The 21280-nt window shown below is 39.7% G+C and overlaps 2 protein-coding genes across 4 annotated transcripts; both read right to left on the bottom strand.

Moving 5' to 3' along the window:
• Positions 1-679: 679 nt before the first annotated feature.
• On the bottom strand, positions 680-15811 carry pabpc1l (poly(A) binding protein, cytoplasmic 1-like). Of its 3 annotated transcripts, none has more exons than XM_006796392.3 (17): positions 15522-15811; positions 14496-14703; positions 13330-13523; positions 13068-13183; positions 11758-11856; positions 11385-11524; positions 11196-11290; positions 9279-9416; positions 8204-8299; positions 6358-6618; positions 6062-6149; positions 5632-5751; positions 5411-5547; positions 4881-4989; positions 4644-4774; positions 2583-2658; positions 680-857 (listed from the first exon to the last, which is right to left on the bottom strand). In XM_006796392.3, the coding sequence occupies exons 2-16, from the start codon at positions 14686-14688 to the stop codon at positions 2596-2598; spliced, it is 1980 nt and encodes a 659-aa protein (XP_006796455.2). In that variant the 5' UTR covers positions 14689-14703; positions 15522-15811; the 3' UTR covers positions 680-857; positions 2583-2595. The 3 variants fall into 3 exon arrangements, with proteins under 3 accessions (XP_006796455.2, XP_035766051.2, XP_006796456.2); XM_035910158.2 differs by having other exon boundaries at positions 14496-14700; XM_006796393.3 differs by having other exon boundaries at positions 11770-11856; positions 14496-14700.
• An 82-nt stretch (positions 15812-15893) lies between these two features.
• On the bottom strand, positions 15894-20520 carry LOC102785026 (14-3-3 protein beta/alpha). The gene is made up of 6 exons (XM_006796394.3): positions 20370-20520; positions 18994-19295; positions 18776-18899; positions 18133-18296; positions 17861-17956; positions 15894-17772 (listed from the first exon to the last, which is right to left on the bottom strand). The coding sequence occupies exons 2-6, from the start codon at positions 19285-19287 to the stop codon at positions 17716-17718; spliced, it is 735 nt and encodes a 244-aa protein (XP_006796457.1). The 5' UTR covers positions 19288-19295; positions 20370-20520; the 3' UTR covers positions 15894-17715.
• Between the last annotated feature and the right edge of the window lie 760 nt (positions 20521-21280).

The following is a 21280-nucleotide window of genomic DNA, read 5'->3' as shown; positions in this document are numbered from 1 at the left end:
CACGTTGCCCAAGATCAAGATCATATTTAATGATACATAAATATTTATTTTTATTTAGCCTCACCCATTTGCTTACTTCACTATTGCTGTGTATGTTTGCCAACCTTGTGACACATACCACACCTTTTGCTTTCAATGGTACTTTAATGAATCCAATGCTTCTTCGGGTATGCTACAACAGGAAAGCTTCCTCTTTCTAGCAACAGATGAGATTTATGATGCAGCACCCACACAGGAAGTCATACTTCCCATTTTCCTATCAAAATATGTAGAAATGAGTAGTGAGTCAAGAATTTCGCACACCATTGTATTTACCAACAGGTTATATGTCATTTGGTGGTATTCTGCACTCTCCCCAGTAGTCTCAGGACCTGTCCATTTCACAGCTTTTTTCATCCATAGGTCCATCAAGTCGCTGAATGTTATTGACTTCCTGGGTTCGCTGGTCGTCACATCACTACTAGTCACTTCCTCTGTGGATGCAGCTTAATTCTTAAGAAATGTTATCTTGTAAGCTGCTCTGCTACTTCTACAGAGCAGGCCGCTTGTGCAGTGTGCAGGACTGTGTTAAATGCAGGGCAAAGGTGCTCAGCACACTTTTAAAACCCATTGTAATAATAATAATAATAATAATAATAATAATAATACACTCTTTTTTAAAAGGACAAATGACACAACACAGATTTAATGCATATATTGGAAACTTTATCATCTAACAAAAGTATTGCAACAACAAAACAGCTTCATCTTCTGTCTCTTCACATCATTGGTTTAATCTTCATAGAACTTTTTCTTTCCCTTTTCTCCCAAAGTGTGCTCATTTTATAATTTCCCCTCCTCCAGAGAATTGTTGATATCTGGAAAAAATGTGAGTAAGACAATTTCTCCTCTAGTTCATTCTCATTAAAACACAGCCTCTGACATTTCTTTCACAAACTCACTTGGGATCAAGGAATTTAGCATAGGTTTGTATCGTCAAACAACACCTACAATTTATGGCAAGTTCATTTCTGAAAAGCAAACTGATTGATTTATACTGTCACTGAAGAGAAATACTTGCTAGTGTAAACCTGAACGCTGTATGTTGTAAATTAGGGCTGCCATGATTGGTCGACTAGTCACGATTACGTCGACTATCAAAATCGTTGACGACTAATTTAATAGTCGACGTGTCGTTTAAAGCTTTGTAAGACCAAAAGACGCAGGAGTAAGTAGTAGGATTTAAGAGTGGGGTGGCTGTAGCTCAGGTGGTAGAGCAGGTCATCTACTGATCGGAAGGTTGGTGGTTCGATCCCTGGCTTCCCCAGTCTGCATGCCAAATATCCTTGGGCAAGATACTAACCCCAAATTGCTCTCCGACGCATCCGTCGGAGTATGAATGTGTGTGTGAATGTTACTTAGAAAGCACTTAGAAAAATGTGCTTGTGCGAATGGGTGTGAATGGGTGAATGTACAAGTTGTATAAAGCGCTTTGAGTGCTCAGAAAGAGTAGAAAAGCGCTATATAAGAACCAGTCCATTTACCAAGAGTGTAATAACAGACTGAAACAGAAGATGGCAGCACTACATGTACAAGGATGCCCAGCTGCCGTTAAACTCCGAAGAAGAAGAAGCAGTGTCCGGTATCGTAGCTGTGTCCAAATTCAGGAACTGCATCCTTCTGCACCCACATTTGTAGGTTACGTTACAGTGACACGATGAAGACTGTCCAAATTCAAAGACTCCGACAAATGCGCCCTTCATTTCCCTAGATTTGAAGGATGGGTCGGGTGTATACTTCGTGATCCAACCTATCCCAGAATTCATAGCGTGGCCCTGCTCAGTTTCCAACAATGGCGGCAGCTAGTTAGTTTTAATATTACTCTTATTATTCTTTCTGGGTCACAAAATAAACGTTTAACATATTTTCAGGCGAGAATGTAGCTGTGTAAACCTCAAATATCTGCTCAGTTTATCAAGACACCACATATTTTCAAAAGCGCTCCGACGTTTTTGGAGACATTTGTTACCCACCAGCTCGATAGCTAGCCGGGATTCAAGGCTCACTAGAGCCCGTGAGAACACCGGACTCCTGACAAACCCACCGCCGTCTTTCGCTACTCAGGTTAAACATGATATATAAGTCACTTAGATAACTTAAAAATGTTATTGTTTGGCTTTTTTCAGTATTTTATTTGTTCCTGAGTAAATCGGTTTGGCTGAGATTAAAGTTATAGTTTTTACACAGCTGAATAAACGTCAAGCAGACAACTGATTATCAGAAGTGTGAGATGCTCGAGAATATACTCCCGTGTCCTGTTATATTTTAGATAGCAAGGAGCAGACGGCTGAGTTTATTAAACTTCACTGAAACAATCTGCAAACTTCATTAAAATTTAAGAAACTATCATCTTGTCTTTATTTTTAGTTAGCAGATGCATGCTGGTGCAATAAGCTGTACGTTTTACGTCCAATGGATGCATGATCTGATTAGTCGGCTAATCGCAAAAATAATCGGTGACTAGTCGACTATCAAAATAATCATTTGTGGCAGCCCTATTGTAAATATAATGGTGCAGAGAAACAAAAGACGTCGTTGCTGACCTTTAAGGCCTCTTCACTGCTTAGGAGAATGTTCCTTCGCCTGGTGAGCCTGCAAGACTGCAATTGCCTCATCCACCTGACCCAAACAGTGGAAAGATTTAAAAAGGAGAAAAAAACAAACTGAAACAACAGACCTCTTTGATAAATGGCATGCAACAGCCAGAAAAGTGTTATACTAGGACAAAGACTGGAAATGCAAAAATGTCTTGCTTGGCAGTCTTCTTTATGCGATAAAAAAAATCAATTTACCGTAACTAAGGCTTACCAAGCATCAACCTTCTCTCCAATAAATACATAAAAATCCAAAAAGAGGAGAAAATTACAAATCAGACTCAGACCTATCTAATTTACCCAATTGGAAATGTAGTGACATTCCAGATGACTGAGGAAGCTATCCAGTCTTTAAGTATGACGTCATGAGTCGTGTCTGGGCCCAAACTCCGCTGCAGGTCCCAAAGTCAAATGATCACTGTGACATCACTAAGAGTTAAAAAACTGTCTAAATTCTTTCGTATGTAATAAAATGATCAGTGTTGCTGCTCTACCAGATGTAACAATTACGTTTAACATCCAGGCATCCATGAAAACAGAATTTATTAAATTTAACAGAGTTAGAAGTTAGCTTGCTAGTTTCCGTCTGAATATAATATACCATGTTCTGACAGAGATTTCTGAGACTAATTAAAACATACAGCCTTGCTATCATTTCTGACATACATGAAGACAGGAAAGTAAACAGCAGTGACGTTTGTAGGGTTACTGAAGTTTGGCTAGCTGGTATATAATGACGTGCTACATGATCGCTAGCGACACAGCTATGTTAGCATATTATAAACATTGAAGCTGGAGGATGAACGCCAACTTTTTTCTACTCTGTAAAAATTAACGTGAGGGTTCCCGATGGTTCGGGAAAAATGCAATCACATGGCAGGATGCTGTAAATGGACCAAACTTCAGCCAGGAGAACAACTGAGATAACAATAGACACAATACGACGTTAGTCATTAATATACTGCTGCATGGGCTGAGCTGTAGTTACATTGTAAGCTTTTAAAAACTGAACTTTAAAATGAATAGCAGTATTAAAAACAGAGAGACAGACAGTGATCACTTACTGTTTTAAGGAGGGGTTTGAGATTAAATAGAACAAGATACAAAGCATTAAAACATGTTAAATGCAGGGTAGTTTGGGTCCGGAATTCATCATGTCATCACTTAAAGACCAGATTGGTTCTCTCCCCCCTCCCCTCCAGTAAAATAATCGCTGGACAGCAGTAGCCTCATTGACAGGTTCAAGAAACCAATATGAGATAATCTGAGCTTTGTGACATGACACATTAATCTGCTGGAACCAGCCATCAGAAGATATGTACACTATGGTCACTTAGGTAGGCATTTTTTTAAACAATACTCAGTTGGTATTAAGGGGCCATACGTTTGCCAAGGATATGTCCCACACACCATTACACCAGCACCAGGAGCCTGAACTGCTGATATAAGGCACAATGGTCAAATACTTTCAAATTGTTGATACCAAATTCTGATACCTATATGCATTAGGCTGACTGACTGCGACCGACTGATTAGATATTTGTTTAACAACTAAATTGTACCTAATAAAGTGGCTAGAATATTCTGAGATCAAACTGGACCACGTTCTTCCTATAACATGAGAAAGGATGAAGATGTGGAGCTAAACAGGTGGACCTTGACTTCCCTTTTGCTCAAACTACTTCAAAGGGAATAATGACAGCGATGGGCAAACAGAATTCAAAAGTATTTAAAAAAACATTTCAGTATGGGGTGTCAAAAAGAAGAAAAGGAAGAAATGCTTCTCCCACTTGAGGTTTAGACGTTAAACCGAAGGTTTACAGGTATGACTCCGACATCCTGCCGCCACCAATGTGCAAATGCTGTCACTAGAACAAACCAGCACCACCTATTTTCGAGCTATTTTGGTTTCACTGTTGTACAGGGGAAGGAAGTTGTGGCTTATCATCCATCTTTATATACAGTCTACAGTGCAGACCAGCTCACAGAAAAACATGAACATTAATGTACCTTAGCGTGCAGGGACTCGGGCGACTCCAGCATATGCAGCAGCTCTGAGTTGTCGATCTCCAGCAACATCCCAGTGATTTTACCTGCCAGGTTTGGATGCAGAGCGTGAATCAGTGGGTACAGTCGCTCCCCTGTGTGTCACAGCAGAGACAATGGAATGAAGACAAATATACACAAGCTGTTTCAATCTGCATAGCAGAAAAAAAACAAAACAGGCAGAACTGAGTGATGACAGACCAAGGAGCTGTTTCTGATCCATTGGTGGGGCTGCAGCCAGCACTGAGGCGGTAAGCAGCTCTGGGCCTTGAATGTGTACTGGTGGCTCCATCACCGGCGCAGCAACAACCTGAAGACATCCAGATGCCAATCGCCTAATTTTTTTTGCCTTAAACATATTATAGCTGTAAACACCACCCACGCAGATACCCACACCCACTCACAGAGCAAAACAATCCCACAGATGTCTCTCATTTTCAGCTTGTATATCACTGGTTAACTCATGTCAAAATGAAGTAGAAGAAGGGTTGTTTTCCTTAGCTGCGTTTTACATTTTCCAATGACTATTAATGCCCATTTGTTAAGTGAATCTAAGCCTATATTCAGCAACAATCTAAAATAAGGTTGTCATTTAACCTCAACCTAAGTAACTAACTACACTGCAAGTCATTGTGCACCCTCAGTGCTCCAACTTGCTGTCTGGGTTTCACACATTTTTCTTGATCGTCGCTAAGTATTAAAAATAGAAATGATCACAGTGCAAACACTACCTGTAGTCTAGGCATGGGTGCAGGCACAGTAACAACCTGCTGAGGGTTCCTCACTGCTGACGCATACTTGTACTGGCTGCTTCTGGCCACATTGACAATGTCAGTGCGCCCTCCTACAGTCTGGGTTCCAATGTCATCTAAAGAGACAGTCAGCACCATCCACGTGAATGGGACATTTCAGAAGGAGACTGCTTGTCTGCTGCCATAGTTCAGGAGCTCACTTGTCTTTTGTGTGGAGGTTACGATGCGTGGCGCCTGGGTGGAAGCCTGTCTGACTGTAGCGATGGGGCTCGATCCACGTCGGGGGACAGAGCCAGAAACCAGCTGGGTGGTGTAGGGGCCTAAGCATGTAGAGAACAATTATATCATACAGTACTGTGCAAAACTCTTGAGTCACCATTAGCTGCCTTTTGGTCTTTGTCCTGTTTCCTGTCAAGATGATCCCACACTGCTTCAATAATGTTGAGGTCCAGGCTCTGAGGATGCCAATCTGACTGGTATTATTCCACCATGTGTTTTTCTATCCAGGTATGCTTTTACTGCACTGCCAGTGTGGAACTAATCCTCACTACAACTTTTACAGATCAACACGTTTGTTTGTTTATATATATTTTTTAAACCTCTACACAAGTGTAACAGATATTCCCTCACCCTGTGGTCTTGGTGGCTGTCCTGTCCAGCGAGGGACTGGTCTCACACTGCTGACAGCAGTATGGTTGTAAAAGGAGCGCGTGGGAGGCTGCAGATATAATGCAAATATTAGCACTGGTGCAACTTCAAAATGTCAGAACGTTGGGAGCTGATGCAAATTTGCCCAGACTTAAACAACTGACAAAGCCCAGACTTTATCAGTTGTTCTTTTTTTTTCCCTAACATTTTGATGACACATTTTGCTGCGTTAATAAAATGGCCTTTTGTTCCCGACGTCACCGTTTAAAGAGCCCTACCTGTGGTAATGTGACATAATATCCAGACTGATGGTATGAGTCGATTAGCGGGCTGGCCATGGTTCTCAGGGTAGCAAGTCTTTGCATGTACTTATTTGTTAGAATTGCTTTACGCTCCTCTCTCCGCTGAGCCAGAGCCACATACAGTGGCTTGGTTGCAACAATTCTCCCATTCATTTCAGTCACTGCTTTTGTTGCCTCCTCAGGGGAAGAGAAACAGACAAAACCAAAGCCTTTGCTTTGGGAGCCATCTGTCATCACCTACAGGAAACAAAATGTTCACAGTCAGAAATCTTTAAGGTTCCTAACACTAAAGCACAAAAGAAAACAAAAAGGTAAAACCAGAGACATTATATAAAGAAGCTTTAATGGCACTCAATACATCCTGTATGGGGAGGGGACAACAACCCCCCCCCCCCCCCCCCCCTCCTCAACAAGACAATTTACAGTCCACATTCAGGAACACCCTTTTCACATATGTCTTTAGGAATATCTACATGTCAACAACTTGATATCACTATAAAAACTTAGGGATTGAACCACCAATTCTCAAGTTAATGAATAACCCACTTTACCTCCTGAGCCACAGTGCTTTCATGAGATGATCAGAAATGAATTCATGTCAGCAATCTGCATAAATCCATTATTCAAATGTTGTAAAGCACCTTTGTGGAAAATAATAATTTTACAAACATTATTTTGGCACAAAATGTTCTTACTGCTAACCAGTGTTGGTCAAGTTACTTGAAAAAAGTAATCAGTAACTAATTACTGATTACTTCCCCCAAAAAAGTAATCCGTTACTTTACTGATTACTTATTTTCAAAATTACTTAGTTACTTTTTAAAAACACAATTTACAACCTGAATAGGTGAAAAAGCGATAGATCTTTCCCAATTCTACTTTTTCTGATCCATCATATAAAATGTAATCAAATGGAAAAGTCTCTTTGTAAAACTTGTTTTATTAGTTTTAATCTTTTAACTTTATGCATCAAGCAAACATTAAATTATATGCAACATTCTCTGACTGGAAGAAATTTGTTTAACATTTAAACCTATTTTCTGCACATTCCAGCACATAAAATAAAATATTTTTTGTGTTTACACTCACTCTTTCAAATAAATGCAAGTGAAACACAGCAGAAAATAAATAAAATCAATCCTGCTGCTCTATTTTCACCTGTATAGCAGGCGGATGTTTGCCACCGCAGTGGTCAGTGGAAGAATCCGCGAGTTTCTGTGTGAATTTCCCATTCACTGGTAGCGCACTCTGTGCTTGTTCGGAAGTTAAGAGTTTTTTCGCTGTAAAAAGAAGTTTTCTTCCCACGCAGTGAACAGCGAACGCTAATGTTTTTGTCACTTTTTACGGAATCAAACTGAAAGTAAGGTCAGTACTTCCATGCTTTAAACGCTGCACGCTCATACTCTCTCCCGCACTCCATATACGATCCATTGTTGATCTCCACATAGCTGTTGCCACGAACGTCCCACTTGCTTACGTCATTGTCATGAGACACTCTCGCAAAAAAATCAGTTTTAGTAACGCAGCGTGCTTAGGGGAAAGTACCAGTAATCTAATTACCTTTTTTGCGAAAGTAGTCCCTTACTTTACTCGTTACCTGAAAAAAGTAATCTGATTACAGTAACACGCCCACCTCTGCTGCTAACACAGAAGAGCATCGCAGCTACTGTGAACACACCACCAAGTTCAAAAATCATTCCCTCGCCATAAAAGCTATCAGATTTTAACAGGAACCTTCCAGAAGGAAAAAAGATTTGGGCATTCATGGATTTGTGTACAAAGAACTTCATTACTTTAGTGGCACATTATCCTGTTACCTCACCTTTGCACTGGTGATGGTGCCATAAGGAGCAAACTCCTTCCGAAGTCTCTCATCGTCGATGCTGTCGTCCAAGTTCTTCACATACAGATTCACCCCCTGGAATTACAAAGAGTTACATTCCTGTCTTCTCAAGCTCAACAATGTAAAAACACAAACCTAAAAGATGATCAAAATACAATTTTAGTTTTGAGTAAGATGTTTTGTTCAGCCTTTCCATCAACAGTAAAATGCCCATACACTCAATGGATCAACGTCACAAGTTAAAGCCTATCTGGCTAAAAACATTTTAAAGAAATTTCCTTCTCACACATGAAATCCAATCAGCTCTGAAATTCTTTCTTTGTAGGCTAAATGCTGCTAAGCTATTTCATCATGCTTGCAGTTATTCAGTTATGTGGTTAAGCACTCCTTCATATCTAGATTAAACATTCCCATCTGACTTTAAGAGAAAGCACTACCAAAATGGTTAGATTGCTTTAGATTCCATTTTGTTGCTATTACAAACTTGATTATTTATAAAACAATGCCTGTGTTTTCTAGTTGGGATGGCCCAATGGACAGGTCTGCTTCCTATCCGGTTCATGACACGCATAAATCAATCTAACAAAAGAGTATTTCTGATTCTTCTAACCATTTGGCAATGTCAGCAAAAGAATAAAACACCAAATACTCAATACTGAAAAACAATGGTGGAAAAAACAACATAACTTGAGCTTCATGCTGAACACCCACATATACTGTTTGGATAAATGACAACTTTTCTACTTTCATTTGGAATGATTTTCAAGACAATGTTTGACTTTACTATGACAACATCAAGACTGTGTAAATTAATATCAGATAATGTACTATTTAGGAATGCAAGGAGGAGACTGAGTCTGCCCCACAGCTGACTCCTGATGACCCAGACCCAGGTAAGAAAGAGAAAATGAATGAATGGATTACAAGCACCACTAAGACTTTAAAATATTCAAAAAACATTGCACTATAATCACCTAATAATTAATTCAAAATGATCAACAGTAAGAACCATTAAGTAGTATTCATATTATAGTTTCATGCACAACAGCAGCACCTGATAGCGCTGGATGCGGTCCTGTTTGATTTGGTCAAACTTGCGTTTGAGCTCTCCCTGGCGCTCAAGACGCTTCTGAGCCCGCCCTACATAGAGAATTTTCCCATTGATCTCCTTTCCATTCATTTCATTAACAGCCTGGGAAAAAATAAATAGCATAGGGATCATAAACATACAGTGTTACATACAGTATAAGCGCAACTGGAAAGTATTCAAAGTGCTTCACTTGTTCAATATTTTGCTATTTCAAAACTGATTCATTTTTCATGAAATTTCGTGAAATTCTTTGCATGATCGCCCATCAGATCTTTCTACACCTTGACTTGAGTCCACCCCTAGTAAATTCAGTTGACTGGACATGATTTGGAAAGGCACGTGTCAGACCACAAGCCAAGCCGTGAAGTCCAAGGCATTTTCTGTAGACCTCCAAGACAGGATTGCAACGAGGCACAGGTCTGGGGGAAGGGTACAAAAAAAATTCAGCAGCATTAAACATCTCCAATGAGCACAGTGGCCTCAATCATCCGTAAATGGAATTAGTTTAGACCCACTAGGACCCTTCATAGAGCTGTGGTCAATCTTAGGGCCTTAGTCAGAGAGGTGACCAAGAGCCTGATAGTCATTCTGGGGCTCCAACGTAGTGGAGTGAGGAAAACCTTCCAGAAGGAAAACTATTTCTGCAGCCGTTAACAATCAAGCCTGTGTGGCAGAATGTCCATATGGAAGCTACTCCTCAGTAAAAGGCACATGACAGCCTGCCTGGTGTCTGCCAAAAGGTCTGAGACCAATGTTCTCTGGTCTGATGAACAGAAGATCGAACTTTTTGGCCTGAATGCCGAGCATTATGTCTAGAGAAAACCAAGTACCGCCCTTCACCTGCTATGGGGATGGTTTTCAACAACAGGAACAGGAAGACTAGATGCCAGAGCCCTGATGACCACCTGCTTCACAGCACTATGGACCTTGGACTGGGGTAAAGGTTCATCCTCTAATAGCACCACAACCCTAAGCCCACAGTCAACGTAACAAAAAGTGGCTTCAGTATTACTTAGTGACCGTCCTTGACTGAACCAGCCGTAGCCCAGACTTTAACATCTCTGAAGAGATATGAAAATGACTGTGCACTGATGCTCTCCATCGAACATGATGGAGCTTGAACGGTTTTGCAAAGAAGAATGGAAGAAAGGAAGAAGAAACTACCCCAAAATGGATTGCTCACATTCACACACTGGTGCAGGCAAACCACAGTTGTAGTCACAGCTGCCCTGGGGCAGACTGACAGAAGCAAGGCTGCCATATCACACCATCGGCCCCTCTGGCCAACACCAGTAGGCGGTAGGTGAAGTGTCTTGCCCAAGGACACAACAACCAGGACAGAGAGCTGGGGGATCGAACCGGCAACCTTCCGGTTACCACAGTCGTCCACTGAAAAGTTCTTATTGTCCAAAAATAGGTGTGCCAAGATTGCAGCATACTCAGAAAGACCTGAGGCTGCAATTGCTACCTAAAGTGCTTCAACAAAGTAATGAGCAAAGGCTTTTAATATTTATGTACTTTTTATATTTTTTTCTTGTTTTTAATAAATTTGAAAGAACTAAACTTTTTTGCAAAATAGGGAATAAGGCTATAAAATGACAAAAATGTGGATCAAGTGAAATGCTGTGAATACATTTCAGAAGCAATGTACCTTTTCAAGAGAAATTCAAAAACTATGATACTCAAAGAATTTAAGGTTACACATTTTTTACCAACATTATATTTTCCAATTCAAAAAAAGGCCATCCTTTTCTACCTACTTAACTCAAACACTCCTGAACAGGATTCATTCAAGGTGTACAGTGACTGCATTATGATCCATGTGATCTTTTGTTGGGAGAAGTAAGATCTGTGTGCACACAGAAACTTGGTCCACACTACCTTCTGGGCATCTTCATGGTGAGCATAGTTTACAAATCCAAATCCTCTTGAACGACCCTTCTCATCCTTCATGACCCGTACACTGAGAGTTCTCCCTGAGACCAAAACCAGACCATGAGACGCAAAGTAATCAAAAATAAACTAAAGGAACAAAAAATAAAATAAAAGTTTACAATATTTTTATCTTACCAAATGCAGAGAAAACTTCCTTTAGTTTCTCATCAGTGAAGTCTTCACCAAAATTCTTGATGTAGACATTGGTGAACTTCATAGCCTTACTGCCAAACTCCACCTCTCTTTCCTTGCGTGACTTAAAGTGGCCAACAAATCTGTAGATGTCATTTAAAATGTTAAGCAGAGAGACAGCATTTCGAGGAACAAATAAAAGGAAATTAATTACAGTATGTTAAATTATCTTTGGCTACAAGACAAATGATTAGGACAGATCAAGAACATCGCAAACAAACAGCTTTGGTTGTTTGTGATGAATACTGTTACCTGCTTAGCCCTAAAATAATTTTATAATACAGATAAAGACAACAAACCTAGACAGATATCCTACCTATTCACTGACCTAAGAAGATACAACTGACACTTTTCTCCCAGGAAACAGGCCTTTGAGCTGACAATGCCATATTCCAACCGTTTACCTGCCTTTTGACTGAGCAAACAAAAACAAAACAACAACACATGGAAAAATCATCTGCAAAACATGTGGAGTCTTCAGTAATATTTAACAATTTAAATAGTTAAAATATATTTAAAAATCACCCACAACATTAAAACCATCTGATTAATATTGTGTATGTCACCTTTATGCTGCCAAAACAACTGGCCCATTGGGACATAATCATGAGACCCATCCCTGAGTGCGTCTTCCATGGAAGGAGCCATGTTTGCCACAGATTGCGAGTGCTCAATTGAACTGAGACATAGGAAGTTTGAGGAACGCTGATTTGTCCTCCGGGCCACTGAGTGCCACTTCAGGTGTTTGGCAGTTTACATGGAGCCTTCGATCAGAATGAATAGGAATGCTCCATATAAAAAGACCTCGATCCAAATAAACAGGCTTAAATCATCTGAAAAATGTTTTTATATATTGCAGTAGTGGTTTAAAGGTAAGAACACCCCCCCCCCCCAAAAAAAAATAAAAAATAAAAAATAAAAAATCACCAACCATTGCAGGCTACACAAAAACACAAAGAGTTGATGACAGTTCAAGTTTGATCTGTAGCATAGCACACAGAAACAAGTGTCTGGTGTCAATGTGAAATGTCACATCGCCTCGTCTACTGAAAATGACTTGCTTTTTCCCCACCAAGTAATGTGAACACCCACATTTAAAAGCGTTAGGAGCAACACATAATTACAGCAACTACCGGGGCCTGTTTTATGAAGGAAATTCAATATACTCTAGAATTGTAAAACTCATCTCCAGAGAGCCATTTGGCCATCAGGCACTGGTTTTGTACATGTTAATCTTTTTTGCTGAACAGAAAGTCACGGAAAAGCCACAAAGGATAGCCACAGAGGATTGTAAATGTGTGAATTAGTCATCATTTTTACAGATGTCACACAGTTCTGATTAAATCCATTGGCGCATGTAAACGTCAGATCACATTAAATCATGTATAATGTAAAACAGCTCATTTGAGCCTTAAACTGAAATGAGCTCAAAATGAAGAAAAAAAAAAGGAGAAAAAAAAAGGGAGCACATAACCGCAGATAATTTGATGTATCAGTGGTTTAATGTTGTGGCTGATCCTTGTACATATTCTGCTCTAATCTTTGCCTGAGCTTATTTTTGTAGGCTACATTTAACCACTGACTGGAAACAACAGTGGTAAACAATTGAGTATTTAGTTCACTCACACTTTCCTATCATTCAGTAGCATCCCATTCATTGTTTCAATGGCCCGGTTCGCAGCCTCTTGAGTCTCAAAATGAACAAATCCATAGCCTTTGGATCCTTTTTCATCACAAACAACCTACAAGACAAACATTATAATGGGTCCAAATTACAAAGCTTTTGCTGTATCAGTAACCATCAACTTAAAAAAAAAAAAAAGAAAAAGAAAAAAGTAGACACTCCACAAACAGCTGCTTCAGCTCTGAGACAGCCCAGGTCACTCACCTTACAGGACAAAATATTTCCAAAGGCTGAGAAGGTGTCATACAGTGCTTTGTTGTCAATAGACTCATCCATGTTCTTGATAAAGATGTTACCCACACCAGATTTCCTGAGTCCTGGGTCACGTTGAGACCACATTATTCTGATTGGCCGACCTTTGATGACATCGTAGTTCATCGTATCCAGGGCACACTCCGCTAAAACAAAGCAGAAAAATTAAAAGAAATTACTTACAAAAATGTATAATAATATATATTGTATACAGTCCCCTGTCTTGTTAGGTACACCTGTTCAACTGCTCCTTGAGGCAAATATTCATTTAGCCAATCACATGGCAGAAACTCAGTGCAGGGAGGCATGTAGACATGGGCAAGATGTCCTGCCGAAGTTCAAACTGAGCATCAGAATGTGAAACAAATGTGATTTAAGTAACTTTGAGTGTTTCAGAAAACTGGTGATCTGCTTGAATTTCTCCACACAGTCATCTCTAACCATCCAGTTAGCAACAGCTGGGCGAAAACATCATGTTAACTAGGGGCCTCTCCTGTCAACTAAGAGCAGAAAACTGAGGCTACAAATCACACAGGCTCACCAACACTGAACAACAGAAGACTGTGTGCTCTGATGAGCCTTGACTTCCGCTACGACAGATTGTAATGTCAGAATTTGGAATAAACAACATTAAAATCCATCCTGCCACAAGGAGTGGAGTATGTACCTAATAAAGTGGAGAATATATTCACTATATTTCCATTGCATGTGTCACTATGGAGAATTAAGCTTATGCTCTAATTTAAGTTGTAAATTCATTCCACTCTGCAGTACTTTAGGTTTAAAATGTGGTTAATAATTTAGTTTACTTAATTTAGTTTATTCAATCGTGATATTTTTCCTGACTTCTTTCAGGAAAAGTTATGAAATTTTAGACATTTCTTTGATTTTGCTGCCATGTTATAGACTAACCTTTCATCACAAATCCTCCAACTATCATGAATTTGCTGATCGTTTTTAAGGTGTAGTGTCCTTCCCACTTTTAAATTCAGCTCTGAAGACAGTGATCTTTAGAATCACCTCAAAAGTTTGCTCTCATTAGACTGAAACAAGTCTTAACATTTTATAGCATTCACTGAGCAGCAAAAGGTCACAAATCAACCACACTGGTACTGTACCATCAGCAGGTTGCTGGAAGTTTACGTAGGCATATCCCAGAGATCTGCGGGTGATGATGTCCCGGCACACACGGATCGACATGATTGGCCCAGCGGGAGAAAACTTCTGGTAAAGCATTGCCTCTGTGACATCAGGGTGCAGGTCTCCAACATACAGAGAAGCAAGAGGATATGCTGGTCCACTGCTGTTCATTTTGGGTAATAGCTGCTTGGAGAAAAACAGTTATGAGTGATTTAGACTTGTTTTTGTTTTGTTTCTTTTCTTGTTATAGTCATTTCTAATGTGCTGGTAAAATTAGATGCACTTCATTGTACTGATCTGTATTGGCAGACATGTTTTTCTTTGTTAATACATCACATTTGAGAAGTTTTTTTAGTACTCAAAAGTAGAAGAAATTATGTTAAATGTGAATACCTCTGTTCACCTACACTCTGGTATTCGTCTCCTTTTTTATGTTGCGGCTTTGAGCCGGGTCGTAACACTGTGTTTTATCTGATTTCCATGAGATTTAGTGTCAAAGAAATTAATTTTAATGTGTTTTCAATGTCATCTACATGTGTTCAAACCATTTATTTCAAACAGGGGTGGAACGAATAACAAAAACAGATCTGCATGATGCAGTTTAACAGTGTCACAAACTACACAGCCTTCAAAATGTCAACACGTGAATCAAAACACAAAAGAATCTGCAGGCCCTGCTCCGGGCCTGACTAAATTAGGTTTGCATTAAGCACGTAAATTGTTAACTCCGTGTCTGAGTGGATAAAGTACCCCAACATAAAAATATTGAAGTGTATCCGAAAGTTAATACAAAGACAACTTCAAGACAGAAAGCTGTGGAATGTGGATAATTTGGACTGAAAATTCCTAACATGGTAAACATTTAAGTTATGAAACTTTAACACGTAGCACATGATTCAAAGCTAAGCAGTAAAATTAGCTGACGCATGTGTCCTTTGTTTCTGAACTATTCATCAAAGTTAGCTAAGATGAGGAACCGTGTGACTTCGACTAAATAAACTTACATTTCAAGCTACTGCGTCGTACTGGAGATTTCCCGTTAAGCAGCTCGTCGGTACACTTTCCACATGGGCGGGAGCTTGTTTTGATTTAATTAGCGCCGTTGAACACCTGCACCTCCTCTCCGCGCAATACAGTTTCAATTAAGCTGTGAGGGGTTCAAACATTAAATGCACGTCACTCTCCGCGATGCAAAGTAGTTCTCATTAGCATATCAAGCGCTAATCTAATTTAGCTTGCCCTTTGCTTGTAGACAAGAGGGCAATTATAACCCTCACGTACCTTTTTGCTAAATTTCAGAGGTTTTTTAGGCTTTTGTTTTACGTTTTAATTTTTAAATATACCTGGTGAACAAAAATGAAGACGTAATTTGCCTGTTATCTTAAACGAAACTTTATTTCACTGGATGGTTTTGACACGTTCCTATTTCTTACATGTAGAGTGAAACTAGAATGGTTTTAAGATACATAAACACAAAGCTAGAATTACACCAACCATTGTTTATCTCCATTTCGTCACTGCTTTTTTTCTCGTTTTTTTAATAGCTAATCTAAATTTTCACAACCACGTGTGTGCACTGGGTAATAAGACTGTTACAGAAGCAAATTTTAGCCATTAAGACTTGTCAGTAAAAACAAAGCAAGTAGATACCTGATATACAGACAGGCTTCGTTCCACATTCACTAACTGCATTTTCATCAAGCATAATAATAAACTGACATGAAATTTTTTTTTCCCCCAACAAATTATATCAATTCATTGGAGCACTGCCAGAGTAAACAGACTGTCAGCTATAATGTGGAATGGTGTCTTCAACTACAAGAGTGTGGAATGTAGTGGTGATAACATGGTATTGTGACACTGAGTTTCTTTCCAAAAGTCATGAAATGGCCTTCTGAACCCTTTTAAGGAGACCTGATTTTAGATAATCCGTTAACATCAGCTACCTTTAAACAGCAGATTGATGAACCTGGGCGAAGACTAATAAATATTTAACTATTTCCTTTTAATAAATGGTTTAACTCTTTCTCTGTGAGATTTCATCAACAAGCAGATTTCATCAACAAGCAGATGCTGCTGTCTAAATGGGGGAGAAAAAAAGAAAGAAAAAAAAAAGCTGCAAGAGAAAGCCAGGCACAAAAACATTTTTTGGAGAAAACAACCGCTTTAAGAGGAATATTTTGCAAGCAGGGTTGATACAGTGTGGTAAGACATTTTCAATTAACATCAATAAAAGGTTACTGTAGGTTTTACATACAGATGATAGTCAATCTTGCAAAATACATGGAACCACATTTACGCACATACAATTTCCATTGTACTGAGGTCAAGCAGCACCTGAACAGTGAGTAAAACTACAATGACAACCCATACCTAGTTCAAAAAGAAAAGAAAAAAAAAGCACTGCCTTTCCAAAAAGCCTAATAATGTGGAATGTCTTAAATTGAACATGACAAATTTAAGGGGTCCCTCAGAGCTTAAACTGTGAAATTTGTGAACATGATCAAGGAGCATTACACCAAAATGTCAGTGTCACAATACAGCCTGCCTCCTTTCTGTATGAGCCCACAGCAGAATTGCAGTTAGTTGAATACAGGATTGTATGTCTGAGAATTTGAACAAAAAAACTTTTTTTGGGAGGGGGGCTTGTGAAGCAAATGGAATGCCTACCATCACAGTGTTTGGTGGAAATCAACTGCCAGTTTAATTACCATACAATAAAACCTGTAAATATCACAAGGAATCACAAATAATAAACGTAACAAAAAGAAAAAAAAATAATAATGGGGAGGGGGATGAAAAATGCACAACTAGCAGGGGACCAAGGACTTTGGAAGGACGATTAGATTTCACAATACCCCCCCTTCCGACCCCAGACCATACGCACAACCTCTCACATCCACTCACGCTTGCGACACGCAGACTTGCACAAAGCCGACAAAGAACCAAAAAAAACCAAAAAACAGCAATGTGAACTTGCTAATCAACACATTTTCCACAGAGTGACTGAATTTGCTAACAACTGAAAAAATTACCCTGTCACCTCACAGTGAACTGAGAGGGGTAAACTAGTTGGTCGGAAGCAATTCAGGCTGCTTGTCATACAGAAGTGGGAGGGGCTGATGGAGTGGAGGGGGATGTATATAAGCTGTCTGTGTTTAAGATAAAGAGTGTAGGTGGATTAACAGTGCAATTCCATTAGTTTTCCCCTCCTTCGGTCTCTCCCTCATCTGCCGTGTTTTCTGATGTCCACAGCTGGAAACACAGAGGACAAATGTTAGAGTGCCTTGTGACAGATATGCCTGCATCAATCTGAAACCAAACAGTGTAACTTAAAACTCACAGTCAGGTTGTCCCTTAGTAGTTGCATGATCAGGGTACTGTCTTTGTAGGAATCCTCGTTCAAAGTGTCGAGTTCAGCAATGGCTTCATCAAATGCCTGAAAAGAGTCATTTGTTGCAATTTACACCATAAGTAAGTAATAAATAATAATATGCACCAAAAGCATATATTTTAGCTTTTTTTTTTTCTCCCCATCTCTCCCCCCCCCAAAAATTCATTTGTTAAAAAGCTCCAAGACATTTTAAAGCTATGCATGTAAGCCAGAGTACATACTGTTTTAGCCAGGCTACAGGCCTTGTCCGGGTTGTTTAGGATTTCATAATAGAAGACTGAGAAGTTGAGGGCCAGGCCAAGCCTAATGGGGTGTGTTGGCTGCATCTCACTCTTGCTAATGTCAAAAGCTTCCTGGTACGCCTTCTGGGAATTATCCACTGTAGCTGTGAAAGCATAAGGAAAAAAATAAATAAAACTATAATGAACCAATTTTCAGCAACTTAAAAGCAGAAAAATTAGACTATGAAGAATCTCAAACTGTATTGTAACATTCATTAATATGGCAAGATTTTCTTATTCCACATGGTGCCATCTCTGCATTTACTGTAGACCTGCCACAAAATTTTCTGGCCTTTTCAGCTTGTCTTCAAGTATGTCAGGTTCAACTACATAGGTTTGTTATTTGGACGGTTTTTTATTGCTAAAAAGTGCAATCAGCTGTTGCTGAAAACAAAGCTGTTGACAGAATAATAATTTTTTAAAAAAATCAGATAAAAAGCATCATGATTCTGCTCTTTTAAATCAACACATTTAGGGATTTCAGATTACACGTTATTGACTAACTTAAAGTTACTTTCACCACTCTTTAAAAGGACACTGCGGTAAAACACAAAGTTATGATGTAAACTGTGTTTTCACTTACTCTTCTTATTATCCCCAGACGCAACCTCAGACAGGTATCTATAATAGTCGCCTTTCATTTTCAGATAGAACACCTTGCTTTCAGGATTAGATGCTTTGGCAATGAGAAATTTGTCCAGTAGCTCCTGAAAACAGCAGTAAAGGTTTGTTCAGATTCACAATAACACGTACCACTTTCATTAGAATCTAAATTGGGACTGAATAATGAGAAATCCTTACAAGCACATCGTTGCAGATTTCTTGCAGCTCAGCTTCTATCTTCTCCCGGTATTCACGTGCCATCTCCTGTTTTTTGTCATTGCCCTCAGTTTTCTGCTCAATGCTGGAGATAACGCGCCAGGATGAGCGGCGCGCTCCTACAACATTCTTGTAGGCAACAGAGAGAAGGTTGCGCTCCTCATTTGACAGCTCAGAGTCTTGCTCTGTCACTGCCTTCATGGCTGAAGCCATGTCATCGTAGCGCTCAGCCTGCTCAGCAAGCTTGGCCTTCTGTACCAGGTCGCTCTTATCCATTTTCTAGACTGGGGAAAACAAGACAATATTAGAAACAGCTACAGTTGCAATTCACCAAAACACAAGAAAGAATGTTTCAGGCACATTAGCCATTCACACCTGTGTGGTGTGTGCGTTATCTTAGTTCACACGAACTTGCTTCACCTTGCCGTGGCACACCTGGTCTTTTAACCAGTGAAAACACTTAATTCAATGACAATTCACAGGATATGCTTTGTGAACTGGGCCCTTTGGCAAGTGGGTCAACCACACTCATCTCTTGCTATGGTTAGCCGCTAGCCAAGTTATTAGCTAACCCTGCTTCGCCCTTACCGTCCCAACCCAATTTCATATTCACGAGTTGAATCAGAACTCTTCACACATCTAAATATGTCAAACCGTGTATAATTATTTGCTCTGCTGCCTTTTTGGCTCGCTTGACGTTCTTTCGACCGACACTTGCTGTACCAGCGGAAGCCTTCCCGGGTCATGTTTAATGCCCTCCCACAATGTTGCTAGCAAGGCTAGCGAGGATAGTAGATTTTCTAAATCGCGGCTAAACTGGCTTAACAAATGCGACAGTACATATTAGAAGACTTCATATGTTTCGTTTGTATTTATAGCCGCTAAACTATCGTATGCGCGATAACCAAAGTAGGAAAAAAACGAATGTAGTAGCTAACAGTTCGCTAGCATCGCCGCTAACAGTCACGGTTAGGCCAGCGAAAGCAACCGCGAATTTTCATGTAAAAATACGCGGTTTGGGTGATGGCAGTTAATATTTGTCATTTTAAGTAGTTATTACGGAGGGGAATACTGAACTGCACCGTATTACTTTTGCTTTGATTTCGTTTTAAGTAGCTGTAGCAGGGCCCGCCCTGGCTGCCGAGCCTGTCAGAACAAAGTGTCACGGAATCTCACCGTCCGCTAACAAGCTAGCAGCTAACGCTAGCTTAGCCTTTCACCAAACGAGCTAGCCGTTATGTTTCGCTTCTCAGTGGGATTCGAACGAACACGATAGAACAGGCTTTCGAACAACGAGCTACCAATGAAAACCTGGTGTTAACATGCGATATTCATACATTCGAGGTTATTGCACTTACGATTGCGGTGACTTTTAATCCTACTGTTTTTTCTTCTTCTCGCTCGCTCTGTGGACGATTCAGCCTCCGTCCTCCGTCTCACTCAGCGTATCGTTCAGGGCAGTACCACTTCCGCTACACGGGCACTTCTGTTTCCTCTTTTCTCACCGCACATCTGCCTTACGTAATGCAGCCTCTGCTCACACGGTAAAGACAAGCAATGGATCAAAGCGTATTTCTTTATCCAGAATTAATTCGACTGTTTGATACTCTTGCATTACATTGCTACAGTATTGACATATATATGCATTCAGCTTATATATGTATACAAGCTAAATGTATATGCGAAGGTCGCCAACTGGATGATTTTGTGATTTAGTACTCAGCCAAAATAAACATTATCCGCACGCGGGGAGCCCTCTTTACCATTTAAATGGGTTACAAGACTATAGACATGTATGATCAGATAATTGGAGGCTCATGTAGGTTTAAATTAAAACAAAGAAACAAAATAATACTTTCCATATTGATGATCAAAGGTCAAGGTCAGCGTTTTTCTCAAGGGCACTTGAGCAAGTCAAGATTTTAATGAGTGCAGGCGCTTGCTTGAACCTGATAACCAAACTGACGACTGAGGTTAAGAGCAGCAGATATAAACATAAATGTAAATTTTCTATATATGTAAAAAAAAATTCATCTTGTACATATTTTTAAACCAATTATTTGTGTTAATAAAGTAAATGTCAACAGCAACACAGCAAAATAGTATTTATTATTCTTAGTTGCACTGCTGTTTCCTCTATTTGCTCACGCTCCACCTTCAATGGCTCTGTGTGTATCTCCACCCTTCTTAAGTCATATAAGTCCCAACTCCAGTAGAAACTGAGGTCAGGCTGTGTTGCATAGGTGCACTTAAAATTGCAAGTTTAATA

The sequence above is a fragment of the Neolamprologus brichardi genome, chromosome 20, assembly GCF_056152115.1.
Source record: "Neolamprologus brichardi isolate AB-2024 chromosome 20, ASM5615211v1, whole genome shotgun sequence".
Classification (NCBI taxonomy): Eukaryota; Metazoa; Chordata; class Actinopteri; order Cichliformes; family Cichlidae; genus Neolamprologus; species Neolamprologus brichardi.
This window is presented reverse-complemented; position numbering and strand designations above follow the sequence as displayed.